Source organism: Rhamphochromis longiceps, linkage group LG16, assembly GCF_057381845.1.
Source record: "Rhamphochromis longiceps isolate RC_006_pf linkage group LG16, R_longiceps_female_GT1.1, whole genome shotgun sequence".
Lineage (NCBI taxonomy): Eukaryota > Metazoa > Chordata > Actinopteri > Cichliformes > Cichlidae > Rhamphochromis > Rhamphochromis longiceps.
In genome coordinates this window covers 36,608,903-36,617,298 of record NC_140572.1, presented here as the reverse complement: position 1 = coordinate 36,617,298, position 8,396 = coordinate 36,608,903, and the positions used below count along the sequence as shown (strand labels likewise).

General features: G+C 41.8%; 1 protein-coding gene across 2 annotated transcripts; it reads left to right on the top strand.

The window, feature by feature from the left end:
• Nucleotides 1-955: 955 nt before the first annotated feature.
• On the top strand, nt 956-7,494 carry asb1 (ankyrin repeat and SOCS box containing 1). 2 transcript variants are annotated; one of them, XM_085385351.1, is made up of 5 exons: nt 956-1,237; nt 1,892-2,030; nt 3,985-4,287; nt 5,007-5,389; nt 6,332-7,494. In XM_085385351.1, the coding sequence occupies exons 1-5, from the start codon at nt 1,141-1,143 to the stop codon at nt 6,460-6,462; spliced, it is 1,053 nt and encodes a 350-aa protein (XP_085241477.1). In that variant the 5' UTR covers nt 956-1,140; the 3' UTR covers nt 6,463-7,494. The 2 variants fall into 2 exon arrangements, with proteins under 2 accessions (XP_085241477.1, XP_085241478.1); XM_085385352.1 differs by lacking the exon at nt 956-1,237 and adding an exon at nt 1,404-1,554.
• Nucleotides 7,495-8,396: the final 902 nt, after the last annotated feature.

The following is an 8,396-nucleotide window of genomic DNA, read 5'->3' as shown; positions in this document are numbered from 1 at the left end:
AAGCCATAGCTGCATGCCTGCCTGGTGTATGTTACCCACCCCAAAATTACTCATTAGTTACAGCACAGGTGGCAGAATCTCATCTGCAACTATCAGTTAAACAGCGTCTTCTTCACACTACACACAGATCTCATATTTGACTTACACCGCAGAGCTATGAACATTCATCAAATTATGCCTCACATTCATTTGAGGTAAGGCAGTGGCCTGCTACATTTTTAATTCAGCATAATTATTTCTGACACGTGTCCTGGCAGAAAAATAAAGGATTTTTTTCACTCGAGTTTAATGCCTGGTCTTGTGGTGAAGGCCTTAAAGCAACATATAGGCGTTTAGGCTTGGAAGTAACACGTTTAGTCGATCATAATTAATAAAGTGTGACTGATATTTATTGGAGACTGTGATGAACTTTAGGAACGCTTCTAAATATGATGTGCCCCTAAAGTTTTATGTAAACAAAAGGCGATCGTGGCTTAAGAGTTGGGAGTTCGCCTTGTAATCGGAAGGTTGCCGGTTCGAGCCCCGACTCCAACAGTCTCGGTCGTTGTGTCCTTGGGCAAGACACTTCACCGTTGCCTACTGGTGGTGGTCAGAGGGCCCGGTGGCGCCAGTGTCCGGCAGCCTCGCCTCTGTCTGTGCGCCCCAGGGCGGCTGTGGCTACAATGTAGCTGCCATCACCAGTGTGTGAATGGGGGGATGACAGGTTGTGTAAAGCGCTTTGGGGTCCTTAGGGACTAGTAAAGCGCTATACAGGCCATTTACCATCTTTTATGTACAGGCTATCAGAAACGCACGCTTGTGAAACATTTTTTGTATTGAATGATTGCGTAATGAACATCTTTTAGGCCTTTGTTGGTGATGTTTTGATCTTTTATGGGTTAACAGTGCTTTAAAGTCGGAGACCATCAGCTCCACGTTTAACGCAGCGTTTCCCCTTTAAATCCCAGCAGCTGAGCTCAGCCAGGAAGTGGCGCAGTGAGCTGGAGCAGCAGACGTCTTCATCATCACAGTCACGTTTGTTTACGTTCATGCTTCTTATCTGATCCCAGGTCGCTTGGGTTTCTCTATTTCTGGGGACCCAGTGTCGCTCTGCAGCCGCAGCACCAACCTTCAGCTTGACGCTGTGACCATTTTGGGAGCATGGCCGACGGTCCAGAGGCTGATGTTGACGACCCACCCAGCATCAATTTCCCCCCGCTCATCACCGTGTCCGATCTACCCAGCGCTACAGCTGCAGGTAACTATGGCTGCGAGAACCGTAAGCGATGATGATTGATCATCGCAAGCACCCACAGGCTGTCCTGCAACTGTGCCCCGTTTGCAGGAGGACGGCCAATATGCGTGACATATTACAGATGTGGTGGTGTTGGGAGGAGGAGGAAGAAGGGGACGGTCTGTAGCCTAATAAGGTGTGGCCAATGGATTCAGGAAGCGTTCACATCTCCAGTGCTGCAGTATAGCTGTGACACTTCATCTGTTTTTCTGTCTAGTCACACAAGTAATAGAGTTGTAATGGATTGATTTGACCTGAAGGCTCAGGCAGAAGAGCTCACGGTAATAGAAACATCTGCAGAACATAGCCTAGTGTAACGTGGATCCTTTTAATGTGTATTTCAGGAGCTGTTTTACTGTGTACATCTCCATCTGTGGGAGTTCTCTGAGCACAGCATGGAGCAGACATGAGAAAATGTCACTACACCACTGCTGCTCATCTGCAGCCACCTTATGTGTATTTTGTCTTATGTGTATTTGAGCTGAGATATCATTTACACTTGATAATATGCAGAATAGTTTCAAAATATCATTTTGTATGGTAACAAATCACCCTGCAAGACCAGACAAAACCAACTTTTCATTTCTGTTATTCTCCCTGAAATGCTGTGTTTGGCAGGTCGTAACCTGAAGGAATGGCTGCAGGAGCAGTTCTGCGACAAACCCCTGGAACAGGATGACATGCGCCTCCACAACGCGGCCTATGTCGGAGATCTGGACACCCTGAGGAACCTGCTGCAGGAAGACGGTTTCAGACGGTGAGGCCGAGCAGTAATAAGTGTATTTGGCTCTCTAGTTAGCAAAGTTAACACATGCTTTACTTGGTAAATGATAAAGCAAAACATCAATACAAATGAAAATGACAAGGTACCAAAACATTGCAGGCAGAGAGACAGCAGAATCTGAGAGAGACTATAGATTTATTTTGTATAAAGATTACAGAATAGTATATTTGTTATTGTCTCTTACAGCAGAACTGTCTTTTCCCCCCAAACAAGTCCAAAGATAACCTTATTCCAAATAATTTTCATAGGAGTAAACACAGACCAAAAGCAGGCTGCTGTTACCATCATCTTACAGCAGGATGGGTGTCTTCCAATACCCATAGCATTATATTGCATACAGCTAGAGGATCATAGTTTAATGCCAATGCAATGTCAAAGCAATATACTACAAATGTAGTGCATGTAACAGAATTTAAATTTGATGTAGTAAAAGTAAAAACATGCAGTTTACAACTCTGATATCTGTGGAAACCTTGTGGAGGGAAGCAGCCCTGCAGCACTACGGGAGGACTAAAAATACACAGAGAACCTTTCAGTGGCTCAGTCCAGTAACCACCAAAGCATTGTAATGCAAAATGCTTTGCTGTTGTTAGCTTCAGTGCTTCCTCCTATTGATGCAGAATCAGAGCCTGGATTTACCAACTGGAGAACATACAGAGCCATCTCATAGTCATGAGCATGCATGCAATGAGGGAAATAACAATTTGATCCTCTAGTGAACATTTAAATTTGCTCGCTTACAGAGAAATAAACAGTCTCTAATTGTAATGGTAGTTTCATTTTAATGGAGAGAGACAGAATATCAACTAAAAATCCATAAAAATCATAAAGTATTTTCATGTCATTGAGTGAAATAAGTATTTGATCCCCAAGCAAAACACGAGTTGGTACTGAGTGGCAAGTACAGCAGTAAGACGTCTCTTGTAGTTGGTCACCAGGTTTGCACACATCTCTTCTCTTCACAGAAACTCTGTAAATGCTTTATGTTTCAACTTAAATCTTCAGCTCCCTCCACAGATTTTCTGTAGGACTGACATCTGGAGACTGGCCATAATGTACTTCTTCTTCAGTCACTCTTTTGTAACCTTTGTGGAATGTTTTGTGTCATTGTCATGCTAGAAGACCCATCCAAGTCCCATCTTCAGTGTTCTTGCTGAGGGAAGGAGGTTCTCATCCAAGATTTTACAGTACATGGCCTCATCCACTGGACCCTTCAATGCAGTGAAGTTATCCTATACTCTCAGCAGAGAAACAGCCCCAAAGCATAATGTTTCCACCTCTGTGCTTGGATGTGTGGATGGTGTTCTTTGGGTCATACTCAGTATTTCTCTTCACTGGCAAACCCAAAGTGCTTTCCTCAGAGGGGAGAGCTTGCAGATGCTGTGAGATTTCTGTCCATTATGGTGTAGTGTGTTCCCAGTGTAGGTCACAACTGCCTTCAGACCATTAACATGCTCCTCTCATGCAGTTTTGGGCTGATCCACCACTTTTCTCATGATCATCCTTGGAGCTCCAGACCGAGGGCAACTGATGGTCATTTTATTTTTCTTCAGTTTCTGAATAATCGCACCCACAGGCCTACGATCTTACCCCTGATGACCTTTGACATCTTTTGGAGAGGTTGAAATGGAAGAAACTGATTGTATGCTCATGTGTGCTTTATGCATATAAGAAGCTGAGATCAGGAGTTTCTGTTATTGACTGAATGATTGTAATCTGTAGGAGCCAGAATGCTGGCTGGTTTGTAGGGGATGAAATACTTATTTCACTCAATGACATGCAAATGAAATTATAACTTATATGTATTTTTTTTCTGTATTTTTTGGTTGATGTACCATAAAATTAGAGACTGTTTTTTTTCTTTGTAAATGCGCTTAAATTGGAAACGTATTACCCTGGACCTCTCCTTTCTCTGTTTTGGTGTTAGGCGTATCAATGAGAAGTCTGTGTGGTGTTGTGGCTGTTTGCCCTGCACCCCTCTGAGGATTGCAGCCACAGCGGGACACGCAGCATGCGTGGCCTATCTGATCGCTCAGGGAGCCGAGGTGGACCTAGTTGATGTCAAAGGCCAAACAGCTCTGTATGTAGCTGTGGTTAATGGTCACCTGGACTGTGTACGGATTCTTCTTGAAGCTGGAGCCGATCCCAATGGTAGCCGCCACCACCGCAGTACCCCGCTGTACCATGCTGCACGAGTGGGGAGGCTGGACATACTGCAGGAGCTCATCAGGTGAGCCTTGGGAAGGATCAAACTAAAGTCTACATGGACAGAACTGTTTTATATATAGGTTAAATGTTTAAATACGTAAAGAAAATTGGCACTAAAATAGTTTTTATCTTCCATTACGCCACTGAAAACTGGTGGGAGTCGGTTCCAGTTATTACAGTTTCTTTTCATATGGTTTAATCTTTGCACATGAGATTATCTGTGCTTTGCATTTTTAATCCACTACTTTCTTTGTGGTGCAATCATTTCCAATAGCTGTTTTGTAACTTCCTGACTTTAAAAAACATTTTCTGTCACCTTTCCCAGAAAGCAAAAAGACAAACATAAGACCGAAAAACCAACATAAAAACCCCACCAACCATTAAATTCAGAAGCATTTCCCCAGCTGCAGTTTTTAGATCAATTCTGGAAGTCCCATTATGACCCCTGGCACCGTAGCACTACGATTTCACAACAGACCTGAAACTTGCACTTTGAATCTGACCCAACTTTCTGTGGAGGAAAATTTTCAGCAGTTAGAGTCCAGAGTTTTCTGACGTGCAGCAGACCAGGTAACGATGTTCTGACGCTGAATTCCTTTATACAACAAATGGATTTGTTGTAAAGAGGAAAGCTTCTCAATTTATATTTTTCCACAGTAATAAATATCTCTGTATTCTTTCCTTTAGTTTGCATCAAGGATTTATGAAAGAAAATTTAGTCTATGGTTACATTTTTTCTAGGTTCAATGCTGATGTTGACATGGACCACCAGCTGGGTCCGCGGCTCCTGTTAAGCGCTCGAACCCTCAACACTCTAGTGGTCTGCCCTCTTTACATAAGCGCAGCCTACCACCACCTTCACTGTTTCCGGCTGCTGCTCCAGGCCGGCGCTCAGCCCGACTTCAATTACACAGGTCCTGTCTGCCATGAGGCTTTGACACGAGGTTTGGCTTCCTGCCTGCTGGATGCAGTCCTGCGACACGGATGTGAAGTGGCCTTCATCCACCTGCTGCTGGACCACGGAGCGAACCCAGCCCTCGTGCCCTGGGATGATTCGGATTTGGAGGCTCCAAATCGAAGGAAAGTTGATCCAGAGGCACTCAGTGTCTTCTTGGAAGGAAAAAGTAAGTAACAAAAAACGATGCTGTTGCTTTATACAAAGCTCCGGCAGGGAGCTTTTTTTGGTGCACCTCCTCACAACACCAGAATATTTTTTAGTTAATAAGTTGTGAGTTTTTGCAGAGCTTCGTAAAATTGTCTCTCAAAATTGTGGATTTAATGTAGAATCAATAAAACCGGTGTCATATGTTTACATTTCGTATTGCTGGTTCAGATTGTTCATACTGAACAAAAATGAAGTTCATTAACTGATTTCTGATTAATACTGATTAAATGACCAATAGAGCGTTCTGAGAGATATGAAGTAAAAGCATGAATAATAGTCAGAGGCTCACTCAGATTCAATATCGATTGGATTCTTGCAGTAAACAGGTTTGATGTCAGTGGATTTTACTGGGAGGTAAAGCAATGTGTCATTAGCATAGCAGTGCATCAAAATATAATTTCTCTGCATAATGTGGTCAAGTGATAAAGAGGAGAGCTGTGGTTACCAATGGAAACAAAAACAAATTCCAGTTGATGGGAAAAAAGTCTTATCGGGTGTAGTAAAAGTGAAAACAAGGAAGTAGTTTCAGACACCATTAGTTTGTGAATGAAGGCTTTTGAGGCTTTACGATGAAGCATCATTAATGTCATTAGCAACACGTATGTACTTCTTTCTGTAAAGACCCGAGTTTGCAGATTACTGCTTTTAGTTTAAGGATTTCATCTCATATATGTTTAGAATAAGCATTTTTCCTCGTGTTAAAGCTTAGCTGCTTTTACATGAAACAGGGACCTTGTAATGCATGTTTCTGGACATTTGTTGATGCTGAGGAGCTGATATAAAGAAGCCCATAAAGTACAATGAAAAAGGTCATTAAAAGCCACACTTTTATGTTTCTACTTATACAAAAGCATGAAAGCATATGCAGTTGTTCAGCTGCATCTATTTTTTCTTCTCCCAGGAAACCCTCGTAGGCTGACACATTTGTGTCGCATCAGGATCCGCAGAACGATGGGCAAAAATCGTCTAAACCACATATCTTCTTTACCGCTTCCAGAACCTATCAAGATTTTCTTGCTTCACCAAAACTGACCATCATCCACCTACTGGTCTTGTTAAATGTTCATTTAACCCAGTCTTTAAAAGAAACCTCAGTCAGTCCCAAAGACACACTACTGCATAAACACTGTAAACCCAGATTGCTAATTGCTTATTATTTTTTATTAAGAAATAGTTATTAATAATATTTTCCAAATAATATTTGTTTGGAAATCATCATTTATGTGAAAAAAAAAAAAATCTTCCTCGCCGTGTAAAATGCTTCTTATCTTATCAGAGAAGCCATAGTTATGTATTGACTTGTGGAAACTGTGTGTGTATTCTAAATGTTTGCCTTGTGACCTCCCAGATCACCAGGACGAGTCCTGCTAATACTTCAAGTAGCACTTTTTAGCTCAACGACCAGAGCGAGAATCTCATTTGAAGCAACGACTTAAACAAGCCATGTTATAAATACCCCATCCACGGGCAGAGAAGAATATTGTCCAGATGCAGCTCCTTGAATTGTTTGGTTGTTGTTTTATGTAAACCAGGCAGAATGACGGCAAAAATGTGCAAAAAAATCCACACGCTAGATCCTCTTTGTTAGCCACGTGCCTTAACTTTGAGTTTGGGAAAAGTGGCTTCAAAGATTGATCAGACCAGAGTTAGTTACGGTAATCCAAATTAATCGAGTGTGATGTTCCCGGATGAGCAATTTAAGGACCTTGATTGTAAAGTTTACATTTTGTGACGTACACGTCAGCATCAAAATAAAAATTAAAAAAAGCCTTTTTTTCAGGGGGGCATTTAGATTGTTTCAATAAATGTAATGAAACTCCTTTTCTGTGACATTGACAATCTGTCAACTAGTGAATGAAATCTATTTGTGATAAACAGAATAAGTTTGTATTCATTAGATGCCATCTCTGGGAGTCTACTGCACCTACTGTGTACTGTGCATGTCTGTTGCACAGCCTATCTTGTCCTCAAACATTGACATTTAAATGTTGACCATGTTGAGACAGTTGTGCTTTATATATTTCATCTCTATTTGAATGAGTAAATGTATGTAATTGTATAATATCTCTTGTGTTTTGTGTTCATTTTTTGTGAGTGAGGGGAGGTGGGTGAGTGGGTCAGTCTTCCAAAGTAGGATCCCTCTGCGTGGTCTTTGTTCTGTTAGCTATCTTCCTTGAACATAGCTAATTAGAGATAATTATCTCTCTCCTCCTTTCCTCGCAGTCCCGTCCAAGATCTCTTTGTAGTCCAAAATATCATGTCTCAATCTTTTTCAGTTTAGGGAACCCTCATAGTCCTAGCTCTGAGAACATGCATCCACTGTTAGTTTCAACGATTGGTTTGCTCCAAAATTGAGTTTTTAGTCTTATGTTTCATCTCTCATGACTGTAGCCTTGCTGTTTCTCATTGTTGTTTTTCAGCTTGTGATATTTATAGATGCGTAATTTTTAAAACAAGAATGACGATGTCTCAGTGGGTTCATGTATTACTGATGTGAGGCCGATGAATGAACCAGGATATCCACGATGGCTGAGAAAACCGCATTTTGGTGAAAACATAAGAGGCCCAGTGGAAAATGCACAGCCTGGGAAACCCTGAATAAAAGCAGCAGGGTGCTCAACAGCAGAGGGGAGATGAGGGCTATCAATCCAGCAGTTCTGGCAAAGACCTGGGATAGCTTCTGAAAAAATAACTCTCGGGCGGTAAATAAAGACTTCCTGCCAACATGTTTCTTCACAGTGTGTCTGTTTTGTAAGGACAAAAGGACCAAAACTGGATAAAATCAAATTTAAATGATAGAAATCTGAGTGAACATCAGTGTTAGAGAGATAAATAACAGAAAGTAAGACTATGTCCAGTTAGAGATGCCAGTGTGTAAGTGAATGGATTTAACAGGTCTTCATGCATGCCCGTGCACAACAACTGTTGCCATGATGTCTCTAGATGGCACTGTCTTCCTTTCAAGC